We start from the raw sequence: 26,977 nt of genomic DNA on the forward strand, positions 1-26,977 counted from the left end.
CAAAAATAGCTCCGCAAATATCATTTTTAGATTAATGCAACGTATTAATTCATGTCAGGAGAAAAAATGGGCGGTGGTGGCCAGCGGTTAAGGAAGCAGTAGGTTGCAGGTTCGAATCCCGGTCCGCGTAGGTGCCACTGAGCAAAGCTCCGTCCCCACACACTGCCCCCCATGCTCCTGTCACGGCTGCCCACTGCTCACCAAGGGTGATGGTTAAAAACAGAGAAGCAATTTTCTTCGGGATTAATAAAGTTTAAAAAACTTTATTTGAGCTGCAAAACGTTTATGAAATTAGGCCACAGAAGACTTTTTTTTTCAAACCTACTTTAAAAATAAAAAACCCACTTCTACGACCTTTTTGTCTGTAGTTTGAGTTTGAGAGTGAGGGTTGCTGCGCATGTAATACTGTAGACCTGCCGCCAGGTGGTGGACAATTTTCACGTTACTGGAACATGATGTGAAGAGGGGAATAAAAACATGCAAACTTTTACAAAAAAAATTCTCATTCATTTTTATGACCTATAATTCTTCTTTTCCACTACTATGAATAATAATGACCCCAGATTGCGTTCATCAAATAGCGATTCAGATAAAGTCGTCACTTTCGCATGGTGGATGAATAAATAAGTATAAAACAGACGAAATAACATAAAGGTTTTATTTTCTTTTTACCCTCGAAAATACCTTTATTTTTTTATAATTTATTGTTAGATTGTAGTATGCCTGTGTCATGGGAATTATGTACAGCAAAAACAATAATCTTGCATATATCCACATAAGATTTCTGCAGTTGGCAAATGTCATCAGACCAATGGTATAAATAATAAACGTCATATAAAATGGGGGAGATCACAGAGACCACAACAGCGAATTCCTCTCAACATAAGCCACGTCTTCCATTACTCTTAAATTAATTACAGCATTACATATTTTTTTAATAAATAGAATACAACCGTTAACATATCCATCCTGAGAGAGAAAAAAATTAAGAACGACCGTTTATCCGTCTAATTTTTAGTTTTTTATTATTCTTTTTTTATTTATTTAAACCGAAAATCCGAGAACAAGTCGAGTCGAGAACAAAAAAAAACCGCGTGGGGAGAGAAAGGGGGTGAAAATTTGGCAGGGTCGTCTGAACCAAGCTACGTCTCCACGCCGGAGGATTTCAGAACGTCGGAGACGGCGGATTTTGGTCCGGAAACGCGAATCCGTTCCCCCGCGCTGCGTGTCCCTCCCGGGCCTCCGTAGCGTGGCGCGGTCTCCGTGGCAACGGGCTGTCAGGGAGCCGCGCGTTCGGCACGCGTGTCTTTTTTTTGTTGTTGAAGCTAGCAGCAAAGAAAATAAAATAAAAAAAAATAATAAAAGAGAGAGAACCCTCCAAAATGACTTGTTCGTCAGCGGCCCTCCGCGCTCGGACCGGCCGGCGTCGGGGAGACGTCGTGCAGCTTCCTGATGTGCTTCTTCAGGTCGAAGTTCCGGCAGAAGCCCTTGCCGCAGGTGGGACACGTGAACGGCTTCTTGTCGTTGTGCGTGTGCATGTGGAACGTCAGGTTGTACACCTGGTGGAAGGCCTTGCTGCAGATGCTGCACTTGAACTGCTTCTCGCCGCTGTGCGTCAGCTTGTGGTTCTTGTAGTTCCCTGGACGGGGAGGAGGGACGGACGCGGGTTAGACGCGTCGGGACGATTACACGCGGCGGCCGCGGCGAGAGGTGCCCACCTTTCTGATGAAAGCCCTTCCCGCAGAACTCGCACACGAACGGCTTGTAGCCCGCGTGGATCCGGGTGTGCGTGTTGAGGGTGGAGCTCCGGTTGAAGGCTTTTCCGCACTGGTTGCATTTATGCGGTTTTTCCTGTGAGTACATTTACACATCACGCATCCAACCTGCCAATAAAAATCTCTCTCTCTATATATATATATCTATAGCTAAACTTCAACCTAGTGTTAATATTACTCATTTAAAATGTATTATTATTATTATTAATTTAAGGCATTTTTGTCAGACGCCCTTATCCAGAGCGACTTCCAACGTGCTTCTCATCGATGAAGAGATTCTGGATCACTAGGACCCCCAACTATGAATTCAACCTTTTTATTCACTCTGTTGTACTTTCTATGCAATAAGAAACAAGCTAATCTAAATATTCTCTAAAGAGGAAGGTCATTATTATTATGCTATTAATCTTAAATATAAAATATGTTACAGCACTACCAGACTACTTCTACTACTTAATAATACCATGATATTACTACAATATAATAATAATAATGCTAGTGATAGCATTTGCTGTCGTCCGTAGCTTTATATTTTGTTTCTTTATATTATTTTGATTTCGATATTTCGAATCGCGTGTATTTAATGGTAAACGAAGTGATGAACCTGAGTGTGGATGATCTTGTGGCGGCACAGCGTGCTGGCCTGGCGGAAGCCCTTCCCGCACACCTTGCACACGAACGGCCGCGCTCCCGTGTGCACCGGCATGTGGCGCGTCAGGTTGTAGTGCGCGTTGAACACCTGCGGGAGGAGGAAGAGGAGGAGGAGGATGAGGATGAGGATGGAGAGGCAGAGGAAGACGCGGCGGGAGCGTCGCTCCTTACCTTGCCGCACACCTCGCAGGTGAAGACCTTGGGCTTGTTCTGCGGGGACGCGCCGCCGCCGCCGCCGCCCTTCAGCAGCAGCTTCTCCTTCATGTAGTGCTGCAGGGGGCTCTGGGCGGCGCAGGGCGGCGCCTTGCTCTTCTCCGCCAGGTACGCCTTGTTGAAGAAGTAGGACGCCATCGGGTGCAGGTTGACGACGCCCGCGGGCGGCGGGCAGGCGCCCTCGGCGCAGTTCAGGTAGCACACGGCGCCCATGGCGTGGAAGGACGCCTGGTTGACCACGCGCGGCCGGAAAAGTTTGTACTGTCCCGCGGCGGGGCTCGGTTCCGGCCGCTCGCCGGGCTCGTAGGCCAGCGGCACGAACGGGATCATGCAGTGGAGCGAGGGCGGGCTCGCCTTGCCCCCGGGAGCGGCCAGGGCGCCGGGGAACGGGGCCGACTTCGGTTCGGGCGTCCGGGCCATAATCCTTTCGATCGAGAAGGCGAGCGGCTTGGCGGCGGCGGCGGCGATGACGCTGCCCCCCGCGGCGAAGCTTCCAGAAGCCGACGGGGAGCCGAGTATTCCCGCTGCGTGGCACCGCGCTCCGCTCATGGTTTTTTTTTTTTTGCTTCTTTGGTAACTTTCGCCGGGATTCGGGACGAGTTCGGTTCTCCTCAGCGAGCCGTCAGAAAGCGCATCCTCCGGCGCCGCCGCGACTTTCCTCCCCGTCCCCGCAGATCGTCACCCTCTGAAGAGGAGGGACCCGCCAATTACGCGACTTTTCTTTTTTCCCGCCTTCTCCCCCGGTCCTCGGTGCGCGCGCGCGTGCGTGCGTGCGAGCGTGCGTGCGTGCGCGCGGGGCGGCCGGACCCCCGCGTCGTGAAGGAGGTGCTCTTCAGCCGCGGCGTCTGGCTCGACTGAGCTGCGTGGTCGGCGGCTCCCGGCTCCCCCCGCGCCATCGCGTGACATCATTTTTAAAGCGCGCGACGTGACGGGCGCTCGCGGGGTCGGCGGACGCGTGATGTTTGTCAACATCTGACGCGTCGGGGGCGCGCGCCCGCGCGCTCGCGCGCTCCCGTCAGACTCGGCCGGACGGACGGACAGACGCGGTCCACTTTGCTCGAAGAGTCACTTGGAGATCTCACGTGGTCGAATGAACGAACGAATTAATCGGTTTTCGTTTTTTTTCCCTTTTAATTCGCGGTTTCTTAAACATGAAATAACGAATAGTTGTAACATTACTGAATGATGATTTCAGACGAGTTTTTAAACCATTCCAGATATTAGACGGAACTGTTTTTTGTATCGCATCGTGTGTCTAGTAAAATGGTCAATTTTATTATTCCTCTTATTACACTTATTAATGCGTTTTTTTTTAAATATCAGACCCACAGGGGACCGTGAGCAGGGACAGGGACAGGGACAGGATTCTCCTCCTCGGAGCGCAGGAGACGCGGGTTCGGCGGAGAGCAGGTCAGTGCGGGACGGTGAAGATCTGTCGTTTTCCGATGATTCTATTATTAACGTTAATCACGACGCATCAGACAGACCCGTGCATACGCGCTGTAATGAATTTTACAGTTTCATTTTCTTTCGGTCAGAGGAACTAAAATAAGAATTGATTTGTTGTTCATTAAGATTACGTCGCTTGTTATTCTGGGTCACAAGATTCCAGAAAACGCGCACTTGTAGTTTGAAGATTTAAGATAATCCCTTTTATCAGATTTAAGGACATCTATTAAATAATACATTTAAATAATATTAACAACAATTGTAACATCCTTTATTAATCGTCGCTTTTTTATTTTAAATGATGTACACGTGTGACAATTGTAACAGATTTTAACTCTTTAATAAAAAATGATAACGGTTAAAGCGGGGGTATATAATCCAGTCTCCAAAAGACTAATATTAGGCAAAATGTGAAAATATTTAGACGTTTTTAAATCGACTCTGCATTTCACCTGAGAGCAGTACCATCATCATCATCATCTAATTCTAATTTAATTTAAACGCACAAAACATTCCAATACAATTCTAAAAAATATTTTAACATTAAAAAATAAATGGGCCCGTTTAAAAGGAAAAAAAATACGTACTCTTGTGCTACATTTGCACATTAATCCGCAGATTAAAAACCGCGCATTGGAAAAAAAAAACAAAAATCCTAATTCGTGGTTGGATGAAGCGTGTCCCGCACGGAACGCGGGATGAATGGGCAGCGAAACGCGGGACTCCGCGGCGGCTCCGGTTAAAGACTGGAAGCATGTGGCTCTGCAGACGGACAGATGGACGGTGGGCGGAGGTTGCCTGATGCTCATTTCTCTAAACTCATTTTTCTCCTTCGAATAACGTCCCCTCTCCGCTATAAAGCGTATCAGGAGGACGCGCCGACGAGTTCTGGCTTTTTATTATTTTTTTGGAGTGAAGTAAAAGTGCTCGGTTGGCGCTGCCAACTCTAAAAAATGAGAAATGATTTAGACAAATTCGATGGTAAATTTAAAGGCCACGAGATCATCGGATTACACTTGTCTTCAGTCAGTTTCGTTCGTAAATTCTCGGTATTTCTTATTTTAATGGTGCCAGATTAGTTCTGATTAATGCTGCCTAATTAGTGTAAAAATCGTTCCCTCTTCGGTAGAATAAGCATCGTTCAGGGAGAAAAAAAAAAAAAACGACATTTTAAACAAAACGAAAGAAAGCTATTTAGTTATAGCTGGTATTATTAAAGGGATTAATTGGAGTTTTATGCATTATGGGGTTATAAAGAAAAAAGCAACGACAGAAGTGTTAGATTAAAATCACTTTAATACATAACACAAACACACCTGAGCTAACACAGGTGCACAAAACCAAAAAAAAAAGAAAAAAAAAAAAAGAAATAGACTCTTTAAAAGGCGTTTCAGCTTCTACACTTCACGTTTGCTGAACATCTGCTCGGACATCAAGAACAAGTCAGACATGGAGTGCAGTATACAGACACGAACTCGGAATTCACAGCAGCTATCACATCGCAATGCCAGGTGTGGTCAGCGAGCATCCAGGGAAGGTCCAACCTCACATTTCGGACAGACCCCAAAGCTCCGCCCCGCCCCACCCTGCTTCTGGTCACAGAGCAGGCGTCCAGCCGGACAGGAAAATCCCTCCACGCTGGACGCTGCTGGTCTTCCACCAGAGACTCGACGTTATAGCACAACACAGATACAGACTGTACGCCTGCTGGTGGCCACTGATGTTTACAGTACAAGCATGTTGACTTCAATATGGCTGGAAAGGGATGATAGCATTTATTTATTCCCCCCATTTCAGATTTAAAATAATAGTGATACATTTTTTTTCCCCAACAGGATTTGTCCCACATCCCTTTTGTATCCCTGTTGCACATGAGGCTCTAGGATGACACGAGCTAGCCTTCCTCTTCATCGCTGTCCCTCATGGTGATCCCTTGGAGGCCGTCGCCCGCGGCCACCGACAAGGTGGCCTCCTCAACGGTGAGACGGTTGTGGACGGTTTCGTAGTTCTTGCTGTTCAGCGTGGTGTCCAGCACGCCCTGGAGCCTGAAGTCTCTGTACGACTTCTGCGAGGAGAAAGAGACGAACAAGGCGTTGTGTGTCCATCATTTGCTCAGATACACCTTCAGAGCACCGGCACAGCACAGATCACTCAATGCCGCTATAATATCATACGCTGACGTGAAAAACCGAATGTGGATCACGTGGCCAAATGCAAATAAGATTCATTAAAACAAAGTGTGTGTACTCTACAAACTGAATTCCCCATAAATAAGAACCATGATGTTTAGAAAAAGATTGCTAAAAGAGTGAGAAGGACAGCGCTGCCGGGTCACAGGGTGGAATTAATGTCCTCTTTTGTGAAGGTCTACCAATGACATGTCTTTTTTTCTTTTAATTCTGCCATCCGCAGAAATGTGTAATCACAAATCAAGGCCGACGCAGAAAAGCAGTGCTCAGCATGTGCCCTGAGAGGTTAATGACCATGTTACGCGTCTGAAATGCCCTTCCAATTACGGGCTAATATCTATATACATATAAGCATATATTATACACTCTACATGTTCCATGCACTAAGAACTGTATTACATTTATACAAAAATGTGAATAAAAGTTTTAGAAATATGTCAAATTAATGGTTTCAGAGTAAAATGAAGCAGTTCCCAGGGCAGTATTCATACAATTTAATAATACTAGCTCCACATTATTTATACACATTTTCAATTTTATATGACGGACAAACACTTGAATTTTTATATATGAAGGTGACACGCACAGATAGATTGCTATATAAATAAATGTACTTTATTAATCTCATTCTAGGCAATAAATAAATCAATTTCTAATTTTATAGTGTAGCTACCTTTACAATCTTGATGAGTGTTTTGAGCTGGTAGACGTGAAGCTGCTGGTCCAGTCTGTCGGTCAGCCACACACACACTGCCTTGATGGAGGTGGTGTACCATTCCTGCGAGCAGCACACAGAGACATCAGTCCCTTTATTCCCCGTCTCTCCTCCTCCTCCACATCAGACAGCGCTCAAGTGAGTGCACCTCTATTAATATTATCTGCACAGATCTGTTATTTAAACCGGACAATCCGTCACACATTCCTCAATAACGAAGCATGGCACAATGCTGTTTCCAGGAAAGGAGAGAAAACCGAACTGTTATTTATTCCTCAGCCCACACACATTCTACTGCAAGAGAACGTGACGGGGGACAATGGCGACGCGGCTCCCCGTAAGCACGAAACACACTGAGGACATTAAGGGCCGGGTTCGTGACCCTGACAAAGCAACCATAAAATGAGTGCGACTGTTTCTGACCAGCTCGGACCCCACGGATGTTACATCGACTCGGTGTTAGGACCTCAAACGGATTTTATAGTCCCTCAATTTGTCTTCAGTCAAGAGGGTCCACCGTGTCCAGTCAATGGGGAACACATCACGTTGAGGTGTCCAACACCTGAAAAAGCTGAGCAGCTGGTACGGGTTCAGTGGCACGCGGGAGTAAGAATGGGAAGTGGCCAAGTTCAGCGTTTCAGTGTGAATGTCTGTCAGATGCCGCCGCCGGTTGTCCTGGACCTGCCGCTGCTGAATCGATGCGGCCGACCAGAGGGTTCGCCGTGAGAAACACACTCCGGACCGTGCGGAATGGAGCAGCGTTTTTAGATCTAATAGTTTAATAATCAGTTTATCGCAGCTCAACCCTGGTACATACACTTCAGATCAAACGAAATGTCCTTGATTTTGTAAGAGAAACTATTGTTTGGTGCATTAAAAAGACATGAAATTGGTCAGAACTCCAGTCCAGACATTGTTCATGTTGTAAATGACTCTGGTAGCTGGAAATGGTTATTAATCAGAATCAGAGTTCCAATGAAATGCTTTGTTCATTGACCCAAGTCTGCCACTTCAAAAACTTCACCGATTGTTAGAAAAACCTTTTCAATTACTTTACAGACGAAAACTGTAGCACTGATTAAAGAAGCAATAAAACTGGCTAAATTCACACCAGCATCATCAGATGCTGGCTCTATCAATACCATATCAATATTTTAAACATCATCAACGATTATTATTCTTTTAGCAATTTTTCTATTTTAGCTTTTTTGATGGAAAGAACACTATAGTGTGAATCATTATTCAAATGAAAATGATATTTCTGAAAACATCAGGGTGCCACTATGACTATGTGGGAACTCCTGCCAGAGGTGGGTATTCTGCACCGTGGCAGCCAGTCCTGATCCTTACATTAAACCACTCGGTCAAAACTTCAGCAGCTGCCAGTAGCCGGTATGGAACAGCTTCAATTCAACATATTGGGTGGGGGGGTGGGGGTGCGCAGGTGGTTTTGTAGATTTGTTGCATTAGTGCTCCACAATTACACCAGATTGCTTCCTCCAGGTTATTAAGACTCTTCCTTGTCAATTGGGTCGAAGCCAAAACATGCCCACTTCGATGCTGTGACGTTTGATTTAGCAAATAAATTGTCCTCCACTCACAGTCATATAGAAGAGGCGGGAGAGAAGCAGAGAGGAATGCAAATGATTCTATCAATTATGCAAATAAATAAATAAATATAATTATATAATAACTGCAGCAGGCCTAGTCTTTACATTACAATATTGACCATTAGCATTTCAAGCAGTCCATCAGATGAATTCGTATGAGTCATCACATGTGAAAATTAACCATATTTTTCTGACATAATATGAGGCCTCAGGTGATGCTCAGAAAAGCAGATGACCCCCAAATGCACAGTCAAATCATTATAAGCTAAGAAGCTAATTACAATAAAAGTTTTGGTGGAGGTGTGGGTCCTACATGTTGATCTGGCCCTACAAACAAAAAAGAATGAATTAATAAAATAAACAAAAAACCCCCACACCTTTTAGTATGGGCGCTCGTGCTGCTCCTACCTCATCCAGGACTAAAGGACCAAAAACGGGACAAGACAATAACAGTAACTCGTTCTCCCTTGAGTGGCGAGCTCAGAAGCTAATGGCAATCCGATGGTCAGCAGAGTTCCTCCCACTGTACTAATAGCGCTCCCAACATTCCGCTCACTCGCCGCTTTTTCGGAAATCGCTGTCTCGGAAAGGTGACAGCAGTGGCCAAGGCAGCCAGGGTGACAGATATTATTCTTATCTGTTTGCCTCCGAGATTGAATAAGGATGGGACGTCTGGATCCACATCCCCCGGTCCCCCCCGCCGTTCCGAGGGAGCAGCGAGGGGTGCCCGAAAATCATCTCCATCACACAAACAATTCCCATTACAGCCGACTATTCGTGTTTGAAGAAGCCATTGGCATGAGCACAGTGAAGCTTCGTAGCTTTCGGACACTCAGTATTTACATATTTGCTTTTACAATCGACCAGTTTAAATCCTTTGGCTCATAAAATTTCAGCCCCCCCCCCCAATATTTGGCCAATAAATGGACTGGCGGTGTGAGATGAAAAGTGAAAATGCCTTTTAATTGTGGTGGTTAGCTGGGCGAGGGCAACAGATGGACGGGCTGCTTGTGCACTAATCGAGTAGATGAGGGGAATCGCTCGCACTTTCCGCACGTCACTATTAAGTCTCCGGGCGGGTGGGCGTTAAGTGTCCCTGTCAGTGTCATTACGCCGCCAGTCAAGAGCAGGTCCCCACACCTGTGTCCAGGCTCAAAGGCTGTGCCGGCCTGCGGAGTGGACCTCATCAGCGCCTAATCAGCCTCATTCCCGTCCTTCGGGCTGCAAGGGCATGCATTAGCCTCCTCATTTCCTGCGGCCGCCCACATCAGAGCGCCGCAGACACACGCGAGCGCACAAAGAAAACGCGACAAGACTCATTAACTTCTGCAGATATGTGAACCGTATGAACACACACACACACACACACACACACACACACACACACAAAACGCACCCACGCAGAGTACCATTCGCATGTGTGCATGTACGCAGTCTCTCACACACACACACACGCGCGGCTGAGGAAGTGTGTGTGATGACACAGTGAGACCTGGTTCATGTCTCGCTCTCCGTGCGCATGACTGTGTGTGCGCGCGGTGCATTAGTGATCCTTGACGCTTGCCTCCCAGCCCCCGCAAAGGTCCAACAAATCAACGGGAGAGCCCCAAACACATCATCACTCCAATCTGGCCCTCCACGGCAAGCCGTCCAACCCAATCTAGCCGAGACAATGGGGGGACGATGTATGTGTGTGTGTTTACCTACTTCCCTGAATGAGCTTGTGATAGCAATGTGTATACAAATCTGTCTCTTTACCAAATAAATAAAAAAAACAGCCAGAATATTAAAACCACCTGACTTGCACCATGTAGGTCCCCCTTATAGTAGCAATGGTGTCCTGTGAGGTGAAAGGTGGGGCCTCCATTGGGAATTTGGAGGCCAAGTCAACGTATTGGTTCCTCAAACAATTCCGGAAAGAGGTTTTTGCAGTGTGGTTGCTGCAAGGGGTGTTTGTGGGTGTAGGTGCTACATGACCAAGCAGCAAACACACAAAGGCTTTTACCATTTACATTTACAGCTTTTATCAGACGCCCTTATCCAGAGCGACTTACAATCAGTAGTTACAGGGACAGTCCCCCCTGGAGCGACTCAGGGTTAAGTGTCTTGCCCATTTCTTGCTCAGGGACACAATGGTAGTAAGTGGGATTTGAACCTGGGTCTTCTGGTTCATAGGCGAGTGTGTCACCCACTAGGCTACTACCACCCCCATGTCCACCCCACTGTGCGAGCAGGATTTATCAAAACATGGCCCATTTCCCCACACTCATATGGCCATTGCAGGTGTGCAGGTGCTTTTACTGTTGGGCGGGGTCAGCATGGGCGCATCAACATTTTCAGCATTATGTTTTCCATTAGTTCATCACTACAATCTGTGAATGTCTACAAGACCCATTATTCAGAGATTCTCTAAACCAGCAGTCTAACATCAGACTGTGGTCCATCATTCCTGCTTCCAACACATCAACGTCAAGGATGTACTGTTCACTTACTGCCAGACATACTGCCCACCTCGTCTCTCAGTGGTTTTAATGTTGCGGCTGATATAGGTGAGTGTGTGTGTGTGTGTGTGTGTGTGTGTGTGTGTGCTTCATATTGTCTCGAGGTCAGAATAAGACCAGGGTGAGCACTCTTGCACCCAAGTGGGGGTGGTCACCATGTGGTGGTGAGTGCTCTTAATGAAGCACTTGCTTTCCCTCACGCCCCACTTTACACGGCTCTCCAGCCCGCAGCCTCAATTCACGACCACAAAAGGACCGGGGCCCTGAGGAGGGGCCCTTGGAAAGTGGGGATGGCAAGCACGGAGCCACACTGACCACAATAGAGAGAGCCTGAGAACCACGACAGAATACGCGAGACCAGCTGGTTGTCTTAAATAGCTGGATGTTTAACGAATGATTAATGCCACTGTCATTGAGGGTGTCACAAACCCTGCTCTGGTGGTGCTGAGCCTTTGGGAAACAAGGTTGTCACGCCGCAGAAAGGTGTACGAAGACTGCCTAGAAACACTGATCTGGCCACGTGAAGACTAAGCAAACTGTAAACGGCCTTCTATGCATTCAGTGATCCAGACATTCCGAAGGACATTCCCTTGCATTACTTACTAAACATGCAATCAGATGTCACTCCATTTATTCAGAAAGTGAATATAGCATTTTTTTATTTGTCATGAGGTATTTTAATATTTGTCTGCATTTTATTAATACCAGCATAAGGCATGTGCAAAGGAAGAAAGCCGATGGATTGAGAGTTATTATGGTTAACTATCTTTGCAATGTCTTTTCATCCTTTAAACCAAAGCAGGCAAATACACTTTGAACAAGTCACCATGCAAGTCACCAAGGGCTAGTGTCCTCAGAAACTGTAGCGAACCAAAGTGAATTTCATACAGATAGAAATGATGGAGAAAAAGAGCAGTTTGCTCTTCTTTTGGCATGCCGGCTTAATTTCAGGGAGTGTTTCGGAGGCATGCTTGCCTCGAGAGATGGCTGAGAGAACGAAGTGGCACTACGCTAGCCAGGAAAATAAGGCCAACGTGAGAGCAGGGAGGAGAGGAAGAAAAAAAAAAAAACATCACACACAAGTGCACACAATGGTGGGGTGAGAGGACAAAAACTCATTTGACTCAGTTTATCTATCTGTCATATTCCCAGCATGCACACACACAAAAATAAAATAAAGATGCTTTTATACATTTTTACCATTTTCTGCTTTTATTTCAGGAGCATTCGCATCATGCCTAAAGCAAATTGCTCACAATTCCACAGTTACCAACACCGCACCCAACCCCAGTGAAGAGTACTGAATGCCATTCACCACAAGACTGTCAGAAATTCATTAATATCAGGCCTGGTCTTGATATTATGCTCTGCATATTCAGAACACAAGGTACAGTTAAAGAACCTATTGAGGAATAGATTTTGGGAAATAGGAAAGCTGCAGGTCGTTGTTTTCATTTGCATTCACTACCAAAAAAAGGTCAACATAGAGGGGGATATTTTGGACTTGTTCTTCGCTAATAAGAACACGTGAATGAAAGTGCTGATAATGCATGTTTGCTTTGGTAGCAGGCATGGTCCCAAAATGAGTGGAGACATCATGCTGCCTGCTGATGCGGCTCCACACTTTCTAAACTCGGTTTATAGAAACACGATTAATGTTCGTCTTCTGGGTGTAAAAGAAAATGTTCCTCTTCTTCAAGGAACAAATACACTATGCACTGTGAAAAGTTCCATTTTGACCAGAAATGTTTCATTATTTTCCTGTGCAAACTCTGGTGGCATTCTGCATTCAGCCAGTTAACGTGATACAAGCATCCTTGCTTTTAATAGTTCTGATCCAACCTGGTGAGAACAAGTGCTAATTTGGTAGATTGCATGAAGTTTGAAAGACTCATAAACAGCCATTTGAAAACCTCTTTCCTGTTGGTGGAGAAAAAGTATTTAAGGGTAGAACTATTCATTATTGGAAAGCAGTGAGATGCATCTGAACATTGTTCTACAAAACAGTGTTCTGTGTGTCTTACTTACTTCAAATATTTTTTCGGTGTACATCTCATCATTTACACGGTCTCTCAAAATGTCCTGGTTCTGACGTACATACGTGATGTAGGTGTCGGCTAGATCCATGCCTGGCTTCTGTATAAAGAAGAGAGATGCCAGAAGAAGAGACAAAATGGACAGAAAAATGATAATTTTTGCACTTAACAGGATGAAGCACACAACAATACCAGCAGCAGTTGTGTATTTTCAGCTCGAGTCCTCGCTCAGTCCACCTACACACAGTATAATGCTTTTCTCAGACATAAATAGATGAGACACGTGTTTAGTATGTAGGTTCCAGCACAAAAAAGCCACTGCCTTTTAAAGGGTGTAGCCCAAGTTTCTCTCTTTGTTGCACGCGTGAGATGAAAAAGACACTTGCAGACACTTTGCCAACTAAGCAGAGCGCCTTGCAATTCCTCCTTTGGTTCTAAATGATTCAGAATGAAATTCTCATTAACTGCACTTTCATTACTGTGGCTGAATTGCATATCGGCTGAAATTTATCACTCAACAATTCATAACTTAATTAATCAGTCATTTCTTTTTTATTTCTGTCATCATCTCAGGTACGAATGATGAGAAATACTTTGCTTTTCACAGAATAGATAAAAAATGACGTATGCAGAAGTCAGGAAAGTGCAACTGTGTGGGTGAAAAGTGCTCAGACTGAACTAATTTTTTTGTTGTTCTGAGTGTACATTTGCCTTGAGTCCAACCCAGTAAGTGAGATGAGTTCTAATGAGTTCAGGGGAAGACGTGCAGAGCAAGAAAAGTCAGGATGCAGTAATTACACGCTGACAAAGGGACAGCTTGCTCCACAATGCACCCCGTCCTTTTACGGTCAGAGTTCAGCATCTCTCCGCACCTTCGCTCCACTGCTGTGTGATTCCATTTCATTCGTTCACGTAGTCAGGCCTTGGCCATTTAGCACCGAGCATTTGCACGCTGATTACCGTGTGACTGCGCCTTACCCAGTGCCGAGAGAAGGATGACGACCTGAATGAGACCACCTGTCACAATGGCCTGAATGCTCCTCCCATGTTCCTCCATCTCAGAAATGGAGGGTAGCTCATGCTACCCTCCATTTGTCCACCCTTGTCCACCCTGCCTGTGACAGCACGACTGGCTGCAGTGAAAGTTCGAACCCGATCCTGCCACTGTGCTGGTCATCACATTTACAGCATTTATCAGACGCCCTTATCCAGAGCGACTTACAATCAGTAGTTACAGGGACAGTCCCCCTTCCAATAATTGCAAACGCTCTGCCGCTAAACAGCTGTAAAAATAGCTATTGCCTCTGCTAACAGGGCCCGGCGTTCAGCAAATTTTTGCCAATAACCAAAGCTAGAATACTGTCTGCAACACCCAGACATGCTTCCTTTACGAGCCGTGCGACTGCGCGTGGCACGTCTCACTTATCAGCTCCTCAATCACCACGCTGAACGCATGCTGCTAATAAAACACGGACGCTCATAAACACAGCGCGGAAGCACGGTGTCCGCATCGTGCTGCTATCAAATCTCCCACAGTGGGGCTGCAAATTCAAGCCAGTTTTCTTAATAAGACGGAATGATTAATTAAAAAGTGAAGCTACAATTGCCTTATGATTCATGTTATTGCAAATTGTGCCATTTTGCCTTGATTATGGCGGTCAGGAGAAAAAAAAAAAAAAGACCTGATATCCGAAGGGGCGTAGAAATAAAAAGCCTGGTCGCTTCATTATTAGGTTACTGAAGGTGGATTTGACAGAACTTTCTCCCCACCAGCCATCCATGTCTGTGGAAAGTTCAGGATGATGGGCGCTACTGTCTGCGGCAGTCGGGCGGGGTGGGGTAATCTGTGCATGGCTCTGCGCTGTCGACAGGGTTAAATTAGGTCGTCAGCGCTGCGCCCCGGAGCTTCTCGCTGACAGGCCTTCAGAGTGATGAGAGGGGATTCCCTGTACAGGAGCGCCTCGCACGCCGAGGGACCCCGAGAGTGAAGGTGTCTCACTGTACCCTGGAGCTTCCAGAAGTGGACAGCCTCTCTTCAGCATGCTACTCAGGCGTTTCAAAAATGAGAATAATTGGTTTAGACGGATGTCTTTATCATTTTGATATACAACGTGCTTGGTAAATAATCATGATTTGATTGTTCTATTATGTTCCAATAATTTGTAACATATTATTATTGAACTTTTTATGTGTTAAGATTTAAAAGTGATATTTAAAGTGGCATGCACCTATTGCACACACACACACACGCACACAAATTCTCTCACAGTTCCATGCACACCAACATAATGTTTGGTTTCAAATCTGGGTGAGGACCTACGGTAAAAAAAAAAAGCAACATTTGTATAATATATGTGTTTTACAGAAAAAATGTTTTTGTGTTTGTGAGAACACTTAACACTCAAGACGCACACATCTCAAGTTTCAGCATCCACACCAACGCTGACGAACAAACCGGTTGTCTGACAACCGTCTAGATGGACGTGGAATTAGGAGAAGAAATGTGCGAGTGTGTGGTTACGTCTGAATGTGTGTGTGGGTGGGGGAGGTCCAGGCTGGGACTGAATGGAAGGTGTTGGTGGGGGGATTAGGGCCGAGTTAATGACAGGTTAAGCTGAGAGGACGGGGACAGGGAGAGAAAGGGAAAGGGAAGAGACAAATGCGAAGTAATTACACACTGCTGCTGCCCGGCTTCCTGCTCACACCTCTCACTGCCCCAGGTGCAGCTCAGTGTGTGGACGGAGTGTGTGAGTGTGAGAACCGGACGACTCTACGTACCTGTTTACGAACATGTGACTGCTCAAAAATGGTTTCGAAGTGAAGACGTAGATGTAGCCATAAGCGTGTCAATTGCGTGTGCAAATGTGTGTGTCTGTGTGCGACTGTGTGTATGCATGTCTGTGACAAGACACACCGACTTGAGGGCGTCTTGCCAAAGTTCTCAGGCAGTTGAATGGCAGCCGTAACAAAGGAGTCGTACAGCTTAACCTCTCGTGACAAGACCTGAAAAGTGTTCGGTGTGAACGGGCCGTGTGGCCGCGGCCCCGCCCTCCCGGCAGCTCCCAGCGTGCGGCTGTAAGCCTCCGTTTTAACGCCGCAAGGTGGAGGTTACACTATAATTTTGCTGCTGTGGGGACAGAGCTGCTGGCTGAAGGTCGGCGTCTGACAACCAGACTGGGCGGGGCTGGCGCCCAATGCCAGGACGGGGCTGTGGTGCGATAGGACGGCTGCTTTGTTTATCAGCTGATATTATGTCTGTATTCATTATTTTGTCCAGTACGCCAGAATCCTATTTTGTTCTGATGCCCTTTTATTACAAGCCAGTGGTTTGGGTCAATCCTCAAATAAAAAAACTAAAAAAAACTAAACAATATGCTGCTCTTTTCTAATTTTATTGCAGGATATACTTTGTATACATTAGATACCAAATGTTAGGAACTAGTTTTGAAGTTTAATTTAACCTACACTTTACGTTATTTTTTTATCTGACTGTAGGCCCAAATGTCTGGCCTATGGTGTAAATCGCTGATTGAGCATATATACATTTTACCAAGTTAGGCTATTTAGTAGATCTGACTTGATCATTCACAAAACCTCTTCCTTTGTTCAAAGTGATTATTCATCATATGTGTTACACAGCACTCAGAACTCAGTGCACACAATGAAATTTGTCCTCTGCATTTAACACACAGAGTGTGGGGACGGTACCCTGCTCAAGGGGACCTGTGGCACTTTTTCAGTTGTGGGATTCTGATCACAAGTCCACCTCTGTAACCACTGGGCCACCACTGCCCAATTTGCTGAAATCTATCTATCTATCTATATAATGTAACAATCAATCCCATAATGCCCTCATGCAGGTTCATATTCAAGCTTTAATGAAATAAATGTTTCGTCTCACTGCAGTGAAATGTGTGGTAAATTTTCACTAAAGAGTGCAGCATGCTGGCATCATTAGAAAGTCATACAAGGTAAAGAAAATTCCTCACTTTACATATCTGATGTGGAGTTAAAAGACTTCAATGTGACATTTCACGGACATTTTCCTGATTTACCACAACAGCGGCCCCACAACTCTTCAGCTGTGGTGTTGTGAGCACTCACAGTCAACACATTCTTCAAAGACCCCGCTTACTCTGACCCATTGGGGTTAATAATTAGGCTCATTGGGCAGCCGTGCCCCCCAGAACTCTGAGATGGAGACGATCTGTTGCCAACTGTAATTTTTCTCCCCTTTACACTTCAGGACAGGAACAGAACAGAAAATATCTTCTCTCCACTTGCTAATGCTGTTGTGAATGTGTGTAAAGGATGATACTTACAGGCACATCCACGTATTTTGCAGCAGCCTTGACCTTAAAGGCAGAAAGATACAAATAATAAATCACTTCAGATACAATAACCTACATGTCTGATAAATGCGTCTTTATCTGTGAAGTTTATTTGCAAATTCAAATAAAATCGAGTAAAGGAGTCAATGTCTTTGACGTAGTAGGTGCTCACTGTGAAAGAGAGGATGGAAGAAAAGAGCGTTCCTTCATCGTATCTGGAAAGCTTGGAGAGGATGCTGTCCAAGACGGCAGTGAACTGTGCAGGAGGGGGGGGGGGGAACAAATAAACTGGGCATTTCACTGGCTGAAGTAATTCAATAGTGAAAAATAATCATCCTTAAACAACCTTAACCCCCCCCCCCCTTCCATTTTTCCAGCTGCTGAAATATGGCAGCCGCCGCTGAAAGCGAACAAAAGGCAAATCTCTCTGTTGTGCCATGTGTCTGTTTTCTGAGCTGGGCGCCTGGGGAGACGTGTACCTTTGAAACCAGGGTGGAAATCATTTCTTTGAAGGTTTCATCGATCAGCACATCGATTTTGGAGTGGTACTGTTGCTGTGGAGATGTAAACAGGGAGCCAGGAGGGGGGGGAGGGCACAAACAAACAGGTAGGTTAGTTCATAAATGAGCAGGATGATTAGTGGAGAACAGAGCTGAAAGCAGACACTCAATTAGCCCACCCACATGTGCAGACATACACACACACACACACACACACACACACACACACACACACTTCATACTATTCTGTTACTAAAAACCACTAAAACAGCACCATTTAATATTTTAAATATAGTAAATACATTTGTCTAATATACGTTAGCATTTATAACTGGTCCAGAAACTTCAAATACACATCCATGTGTACACATTTACATCATTTACATTTACGGCATTTGGCAGACGCCCTTATCCAGAGCGACTTACAACGTGCTTTCAAGTTACCATCGATGAAGAGATCAATTCCGGTTCACTAGGACCCCAACTATGAATACATCTATTTAATTCACTCTGTTGTAGATTCTGTACACAAAGTTTGACAAGAAAATTACAATTTAATCTAAATATTCTTTAAAGAGGAAGGTCTTGAGCTGCCGTTTGAAGGTGCTCAGTGACTGAGCTGTTCTGACCTCGAGGGGAAGTTCATTCCACCACCGAGGGGCCAAGACGGAGAAGAGTCTGGATGAATGTTTTCCTTTTACCTTCAGAGATGGAGGGACCAGGCGAGCAGTACTGGAGGTACTGCTGGAGTACACACAAAAGTATGAAATGCACGAAACATCCATGTGTTCAGCCCGTCATATAGAGTAGCTCCTCTTGCACAATTTCTTACTCCCACACCCTGAACCCCAAATTCATCTGTGCACACACACGCCCTCGAGTGCATACACACACAGGCTTGAAAACGTAGCATATGTAACGTGGCTGAGTTAAGCAGCTAATAGGCCCATTATGGCCGTGAATGGAATTCCCATTCTTGTTTAAGGCGAAGGAATTTGAAGGATACTTTTTGTGCTCCCCACAATTAGGGCAGCCTTGTGTTTTTCTAAAGGACCCGTCCAGCTGTGACAACCAAAGCCTCACGCTAGATTCAATTAATCCGCCATTTCATGTCTGATGAGTCTTATTCAGGGAAACGGTGTGAGTGTGTGCGCGGTGCATGCTCGTGTGTGTGAAAGAGAGCACAGCCAAAGGGAGGGAGCGAAAAGAGGCTCAGTGCTTCCATTTGCCGCCATTCAATGGAAGCCTCCAGCGCTTGCACGGCAGGCAGAAGTTCATCTCTTCCGACAATGGTCTTTCAGCGAGCATCTAAAGGACACCCAAATTAAAAATTTCAATCAACAAAGCCCGCGGATCGCTGACAAATTGAGGGTACCGCGGGGTCACCGCCGCCAGCCCTAATTTTCTTTTCACCTTTTTTCATCACACAAAACGGCAGCTTTTTTCCCCCCCCGCACAAATGGAATTTGAAGAGAATCTTAAGGACTTATTTTATTTATTTATTTACTTCAATTAACACTTCGGTGTTTGTTTTTATTCTACAGAAGAGATCGACTTTTGAGGACTTTTTTTTTTTCCATATTAGATGATTAAATTGTGAGGTCCTTGCTGACTGTGTGGGAAAGCTAAAAGAACAATAATTTCTTCTGAAAACGTTTATCTGGTAGCGATCCACTAAGAGGCACTTCACTGAAAAGCATTTCCTAAAGCTTAACCTTGCATTTTGTAAGGCACTCCCGCCTTTCACACCCCCTGTTAGAGACACACACACACACACACACACACACACACACACATTCACAAAGATGACCAACACTGCAATCACTGCATGGAAATTATTTTTAATTAGTTGCTCATTAGCAATTCTTCTTCTTGGATACTGTATTACCATAACTCAGTTGCTGATTTCTTTCTTTCGGAATTTTTCTCCGTCCAGGTTTTTTTGTGAAGTAAATTTTTTTCCCCCACTGTTATCCTGCAGAAACGCAGCTAGTGAACGGTCCATTAGTAAAACTTCACCGCATGCCATTCCTGCTCCACAAAAGTTTGTGCCACTCCTTTTCAGTGCCATGAAAAGACAAGGTGATGAACCAAAATGGCCACCACCCATTCAGAGCCCATTATTCAAAAAGAAACGTGAGGAATGGTGCCGAGCCTTCCAGAACGGGAAAACCAGGAGAAAAGAGCTGGTGGGGACATAAACTTTATCTTATTTCAAACAGGGAGTGGCTGTAAAATATGGAAGCTTTAAACAATATAACATCATAAGTGAGATGGAGGACTTACCCATTGTTTGTCAATCTTGCATTCAAACAATGACGTGCGGAACACATAGAAATGAGAGAAAAATAAGAAAGGGACCAAAAATATGTTGACAATGATCATTTTACATCAATATAAATGTAGTAACATGCTACAATAATAATGAAGGAAAATTGTACATGCATAACAAAAAAAAACAAGGCCTCTAATTACAAAACTAAGACAAAACATGTTCACTTTACATTTTACGTAACACGGAAACATATATATATTTTTGGTGAATATATATTTTTATTGAGGTCAGGTGAACTCTGATGACATCTATAAATGTATATGAGAATTTGTTCTTGAGATAGAAATCCTACAAATGAAATTTTGAGAGAATTTTAATTTCAAATCTTAATCGATTTTAAACCGTTTTCTACATGACTTAATATTGAGAGTATTTTTTTGTTGTTTTGAGCAGGCATTACTTTATATCATGATGATAGTGTATAAGTAGCTTTGAGATAATTACATAGATGAAAGCCTCCATTTGCTTATGCTAGTAACTTCTGTCTGATGGTCCAACCCAGACCAAGGAGTATTAATGCAACATGAACTGCTCATTTAACCTCTATTTGACACTGACAGCGCGGTAGGCCGGCATGGTGAATTTAGGACCTGTAAGATGAAGAGACCTCGGCACCTTGTATCGTGTATTGATTGGGAAGAAGTGGATCCGAGTTCCTGCCTTTCAATGTAAAAATAACCGGTAGGTTTCAGCAGTAAAGGTTAAGAGCGATGAGAGTCTGGCCTTCACTGTTAATCCTGATGTGCTGCTGGCAGTGGAGAGGTTGGACATACCTGTCTGACACTGATAAACACTTTAATGAACGACCTTTTCATTTTGAGGTATTTCGGACTGAACCAAAATGAACCTGCACTGTCATATATTAGCATTTATCTGATTAAAGTTTTTTTTTCAGCTACGTGTTCATACAGTGAAAATTTTGTTTGAGTATAAATGTACAGTATAAGTACACAGTAAAGTGAAATAAAAACAGCAATCACCATTGTAGAACGTGAATCTAAAACTGAAACCTAAACAAAAAAAAATGTGCTTATTATTATTCCATCAATAATTGGCCTGATCCTATCTTGTGAATTCCTTTGAACTAGTTGTTCTGATCAAGCTAATTTGTACTGACATTTGAGGCAGGTTGGGAAGAACGAGTTGAGCCAGACAAATGACTTTTCAGGGCAGAATATCACATAGCAGTCTAGGTTTGACACCACTGCACATTTCAGAAGGACAGACGGCTTTGTGTTTATTGGGAGTACCAGTCAGTGTAAAAGAATGGCTTCATCAGATTTGATCCGCGCAAACGGATCAAATCAAATCTCCCATGATATTCTGACTTAAAAAAAAAGTGTCATTTGAAGCTTTTCTCTACACGCGTCCACACCCCGACGAGGAAAAGTCTGTCTGAGTGTATGATTAAGATTTTGCTCTGACACTGTTGGGCTCGTTGCATTGGGCTTGACCACTGATCCCTGGATGCGGGCGCTAGAATCCAAACAAGTGTGAAGAGAAACGCAGCTGAGTGAGCGGAGCCTCACCTCCTGGCCCTGGTCCAGAACACAGAGCTTGGAGCACTGTTTCTTGGCATCCATAAGGACGTTGAACATGGTGCAGACTGACAGGGACACGCGGAGGTCGGTGGATTTGTTCGCTTTTTGCATCTTGGAGTCGAAGGCAGCTTTGGTTCTGTATTACAAACAAAGTCAGATCTCTTCAGTACAGTAATATTGATTATCAAGACATAGTCAGATCATTAATGAAAGGTTACAATCACTCTGCCAGGCTGAAGTAACTTTTGATTTAAAATTTAAATGTGACAGATTATTCGATTATTCAACAGCACAAACCACATTTAAGTGGATCTTTTCATTTCCTGAAACGGAACGCATTTGACATGCATTTGTTATGCGTGTCTGCAATAGAGTTCATCAATGTTATATGCATAGTTGTAAAAACATGGTAAACAAACATTAAGGTTTCTGGAAAAAAAAATGTGGAATATAACTGTCAATTCTGCGTGGTTATTCCATCATTACATTGGATTTTCCAATTCGGTGTCAATATCTGCTGTGGCGTCCATAGAGGAACTTCACCCATATTAAATCGATTGCGTTGTACTTATGTTGTTACGTGGTTGAAACATTACCGAAGTGTTAACTGAAGGCCACAGTATGGTAAGTGACCCTGAATGCCTGTATACGTATGTGGGTGATGTTTCGGGGATCCCGCTGTGCACACATGTTGCATTTGATGTAGTTATTGAAATTCTTTGCAGATTTACACTGTAATCTGATATTAGCCACATTTCAACAAACAATGCTAACAGCCTGATTACTATTTTCTTTCATTTAGTTAAATTTGTATTGCAATCTCAGTGCCTCGTTCATGGCATGTTGTAATTGTATAACTGCGTATGTGACAAATAAAGAAGAATAAATGTCACATGTTCACCAATTTTGCAAACCAACTTCTGCAGTGACCTCTGACCTTTTGACACAGGCCTCCATCATGTCACTGGCCATGAGCTTGAGCCGCTGCTCCAGGTGTTTGGCGAATTCTGGCTCGGGCCAATGCAGGTCCATCACGAACATCTGCAGGGCGTCCAGCTTCCAGAAGAGATCCTCCGAGGTGGACGAACCATTACTTTGCGAAAGAGAAAATAATTAGAAGAATAACACCAGCAGCAGCACGAAAAAAGGCGTTTTAATTTATATGTAGTGTCTGAGACCCGAAGTTCCTGGCGCTGAGATTTATAATGTACCTTCACCCGTGTCGGGTTACCGTGTTTTTGACGGAACCCAGATGGGCAGGTTACGCAGCACCGCGCCCCAAAGTGCGCAGCAGGAAAGCGCCTTTAAAAGACTGTTACCTGAACAAATGGCGCGCGTTTGGCCGGGGAGAATAAAAAAAAAAAAAAAAAAAAAAAGAGGATGGAAGAAAGAAAGAAGCCGCGGCACAATTAGACGTGTGCCTAATTATCCTCGCTGGCTGGTCTGCGCGGGGGAACCGGCGGCCCCGAGACAGCGCGCCTCGGCCTCCCCGGGGAGCGATCCCCCCACCAGTCCAACCTCTACTCCAACGCGGGCCCTTTACACCACAGAGACGTTTACATCTACGGCACGTACAGCACTCTCACTGAAGGCATCACAACCACGAATGAAGACGTGTGGAGGAACACGTGGAGTTGCGCGCTACTCACAACGCGTCGTGTACATTGTTCCTCTGCGAGCTGAAACATCGGAAAGAGGAAACAGGCCTGCTGTCAAACAAAAATTCTTAAATTCACACATTCTTACTCGACAGTTGCGTTCGTTTGCAGCTGCTTTGCACAAATTTAACTCGTTTAAAAAGTAGAATTAGTGCCAGAACCCTGGATGCAGCAATCAAGAAAGGAAGAAATGAACTTCATTTTAACTCAGACAAATAAAGACGCCGTAAAGCCGTGCAGAACGAGAACAATTGCGGTTACAACACGACCACAACACACCACCATGCAGCAAGGTCATGCACATGTCTCTACTCATGTGTACTCTGTAATATGGGGAATCTATGGTGTCATTTCCACGCATGTCTAGTTTTTAGAAGAGCTATTTGTGCTACACGGCTTTCAATAAAACAAAAAAAAAGTAAAAATAAAAAAATACATCAGGTTCTCCGTTTGAAGATGCCGATCTCCGAGGAGATAACAGTTCATGCTGCACACACAGGTGACACAACGGAGGGCGATCCCCATGCACATGCCACCCCTGCCACCACTGCCTGTCCCATACACACGTGCTGTCACTCAGAGGGCTCATCCAGGATGGTGCAGAGAAGCTGGGAATCTGCGGCAGGTTGAGTGGCAGGTTGGGCACTTTGGGCAGGGGCATGCTGGGCAGGTTATTGGTTATTGTCCTGTCGGACGAGCCATGGGACAAAAAGCAAAATGATAAAGAGTGAGAAGACAGAAGCTAGTTCCTGCTGGGAAAAAAAAAAAAAAAAAAAAATTGTATATATATATATATATATATATATACACACACACACACACACACACACACACACACACACACACCAAAAGTTTGGACACACATTCTCATTCAATGTGTTTTCTTTATTTTCATGACCATTTACATTGGTAGATTCTCACTGAAGGCATCAAAACTATACATAACTCCACATGAGTTCATTCATAGTTTTGATGCCTTCAGTGAGAATCTACCAATGTTAATGGTCATGAAAATAAAGAAAACACATTGAATGAGAAGCTGTGTCCAAACGTTTGGCCTGTACTGTATATATGTATGTTTTCAATAAAAAAAAGGTTATAAATAAGGGCATTCTGTAACTTCCTTTTAATCTGATGTGAGACGTGTGTGTTGTTCAGAGCGTGTTCAGTTCAGCCATACAGAAACGAGATGGGAAAAAATGGCCTTACTTAACTGATTGCCAGGTCTCTTGCTCGAAGCCTCGGTGGATGGACTGAGCGATGGAAGACTCCATCAGGTCAATGTAGCGCACCACCAGAGGGACGTAGAGGTCCTGAAGATGCTTATGAAATGTGCCGTTGCACAAGTGAGCTACAACAAGGGGTCAAGGGAAAGGAACAAGTGTAAATATGATGGCCAGAAGCCTTAGTGTTTGGTGGTTCAGACTTCATCCTGATTTTGGCTTGGACGTTCAGCCCTGGCTCCACCATTAGCTGCAAGGTGCCATCTTGGCTGTTGCCTGTTTTTGAAGCTCAAGGCACCAGTCTTGGCTTATGGCTACTACATTTGCTCCTTGTGTCATTAAAGCATAGATTTTTTGCCATGTTTAGGGTGATTTTTGTGGAAAGCACAGTTTGTCTGAGACACACATTTCTCTGGAGAGCATGTGAATTATTGGGCATGAAAAAAGGTAGCAAACAAGGACCTGGAGTGGCAAGAGGCAAAACTCAACGAGAGATGGGAGCTAATTGCTCATTTTAGTAACATGTTAAGCAGGAGGGAAAACATTCCCAGTGGACCCCTGTGACTACCTTTAACAAGCATGTCATCATAACCAGAGCAAGGGGGCGGGGGATGATCTCGTCGGGCTTCATTAGTCCTAATTCCACTCACTCCAGTCTTTCTTTATTAACACTAGCCTTTTGGCTCTCCTGGGGGGGACGGGGTGGGGTGATCACGCTTCACAACCATTTAACATCCCAGAGCACCAGAGAAACTCAAATGAGCATTTCAATACCAAGGAAAAAAATGTTTACTGCCTCTCACATACAGAATTATTATATAACATTTACATTGAAATTACTGACAAACATAATGCAATTTCTATTTCAGACAAACGTAAAATTTGTCATTGCAAAATTTCCTGGTTTGTTATAATATGTCCAGATAAACGGCTGATTGTGGTCACTTGATATTTGCGTTCTTGAGTTCCTTGAGAAGAGCCAAGAAGGTGTAAGGTGTATTTTGTTTTATAGTTTTATATATATTATTAATCATATGCTCTGTCCATGAGAGTGTTTCCTGCAGTGTATTATGGGTGTGAGGTTTGAGGAAAGAAACCGGATCCCAAAACTCCATACAGTTTAGATATACAAAATATAACCATTTAATAAATCACATATCTCTAAGAATAATGTAATGTGCGCATGTAACAGTGTTTATGTATATAAAATATGATCTTTAGGCTTATAGAAATGTCCCCTTTTTATTAGCTAATTCATAATTATTTAGAATTCCTGATTTTGTATTTTATCCCTTGCAAGTGAGCGAGATTTTTATGTCATGAGTTACCTACAAAACTCACACATTCTACTGCAGGGACCAAATTCTCCCTTATACACTTGAAATGAGAAGCCGACCAGCAGACCCTGGTGCTTGTTGCTGCCTGTCCACTTTTTCCAACCAGCCTGGCTAATTCCCTGTCTGTGCTGTGCTCCCACTTCTACTGCACTCAGCTAATTACCATGTTGACAACGGATGAGCATGATGCGTTAACCTCTCCCTCCTAACAAGGCTTGTTTTCTGTGGCGCAGTGGGTGCTAATTAGCATGCTTAGTGGTGAGAACATGCACTGGGAACCACAGAAGGTGGCAGAGCAGCACTGGCAAAGCTTTAAATAGGGCTGGGGATAAGACGAGGGGTCAGTGCAAGAGCGAGGAGGGGACAGACATGCTGGGTGAAAGGAGTAGAGGAGCAGGGTCTACTCACGGTCTGTCCGCAGGAAGTTGTTGAGCAGCTGGAAGAGCGGGAAGCTGTCCCAAGAGTCCTGCGCCTGCACCTGCAGAGTGGTGTCCATGTCCACATTATAGAGGGAAAGGAAGGTCTCAGCGTGTTCCGCCATGACGTCTGGCCACCAGGCAAAGGCCTGAGGGAAGTACGGATGTGAAATTTTACAGGATACAGGAGCAGAAATATCTGCACATACATTCAAACAGACAGCGATCTCATATGCGCTGAGGTTGTGTAAACATTACATTTATAAAATACCAGCAACACACCCAATAGGATCATCAAAAATATGCATAATGCAAATTAAAACCAAATTGTCCACATTTAATATTAAATAAAGTCCACAAGGAGAATAAGAACAAAAACCTACAAAATGTATTGCAAATAAAAGTTTGTAATTAATCACTTTATTCTTTTAATGTGTGTATGCAAGAAGAAAGTTGGGTTGGGAGTCCTGGGGGGGCTTTAGAGAAAGAAAGGTTGG

At 44.4% G+C, this 26,977-nt stretch overlaps 2 protein-coding genes across 14 annotated transcripts in view; both read right to left on the reverse strand.

Annotated features, from left to right (window-relative positions):
• Window positions 1-468: 468 nt before the first annotated feature.
• On the reverse strand, window positions 469-3,591 carry fezf1 (FEZ family zinc finger 1). Its single transcript, XM_028959272.1, has 4 exons — window positions 2,598-3,591; window positions 2,380-2,514; window positions 1,719-1,851; window positions 469-1,639 (listed from the first exon to the last, which is right to left on the reverse strand). The coding sequence occupies exons 1-4, from the start codon at window positions 3,186-3,188 to the stop codon at window positions 1,395-1,397; spliced, it is 1,104 nt and encodes a 367-aa protein (XP_028815105.1). The 5' UTR covers window positions 3,189-3,591; the 3' UTR covers window positions 469-1,394.
• Window positions 3,592-5,466: 1,875 nt separating this feature from the next.
• cadps2 (Ca++-dependent secretion activator 2) overlaps window positions 5,467-26,977 on the reverse strand; it is a 100,373-nt gene continuing 78,862 nt past the window's right edge. For 3 of the 13 annotated variants that reach the window (XM_028959264.1, XM_028959263.1, XM_028959271.1), the window contains 11 exons: window positions 26,473-26,629; window positions 24,714-24,855; window positions 24,071-24,190; window positions 22,784-22,939; window positions 21,835-21,982; window positions 17,950-18,024; window positions 17,643-17,726; window positions 17,462-17,494; window positions 13,132-13,239; window positions 6,951-7,055; window positions 5,467-6,153 (listed from right to left, as the gene is read on the reverse strand). In XM_028959264.1, coding sequence (XP_028815097.1) covers window positions 5,983-6,153; window positions 6,951-7,055; window positions 13,132-13,239; window positions 17,462-17,494; window positions 17,643-17,726; window positions 17,950-18,024; window positions 21,835-21,982; window positions 22,784-22,939; window positions 24,071-24,190; window positions 24,714-24,855; window positions 26,473-26,629 — 1,299 coding nt within the window. In that variant the 3' untranslated portion in view covers window positions 5,467-5,982. Of the gene's footprint in view, window positions 6,154-6,950; window positions 7,056-13,131; window positions 13,240-17,461; window positions 17,495-17,642; window positions 17,727-17,949; window positions 18,025-18,633; window positions 20,157-20,256; window positions 20,272-21,834; window positions 21,983-22,783; window positions 22,940-23,495; window positions 23,553-24,070; window positions 24,191-24,713; window positions 24,856-26,472; window positions 26,630-26,977 lie in introns of those variants that run through there. The other 10 variants (XM_028959259.1, XM_028959258.1, XM_028959267.1 and 7 more) reach the window with 7 other exon arrangements.

The sequence above is a fragment of the Denticeps clupeoides genome, chromosome 17 (assembly GCF_900700375.1).
Source record: "Denticeps clupeoides chromosome 17, fDenClu1.1, whole genome shotgun sequence".
Lineage (NCBI taxonomy): Eukaryota > Metazoa > Chordata > Actinopteri > Clupeiformes > Denticipitidae > Denticeps > Denticeps clupeoides.

Excerpts from the sequence above, each read along its gene's own strand:
- fezf1 (XM_028959272.1), bottom strand. The coding sequence starts at position 3,188 with ATGAGCGGAGCGCGGTGCCACGCAGCGGGAATACTCGGCTCCCCGTCG. Across the intron at positions 2,515-2,597 it reads CCTGCGAGGTGTGCGGCAAG|GTGTTCAACGCGCACTACAA; the intron begins GTAAGGAGCGAC and ends CTCCTCCCGCAG. Across the intron at positions 1,852-2,379 it reads ACAAGATCATCCACACTCAG|GAAAAACCGCATAAATGCAA; the intron begins GTTCATCACTTC and ends ATGTACTCACAG.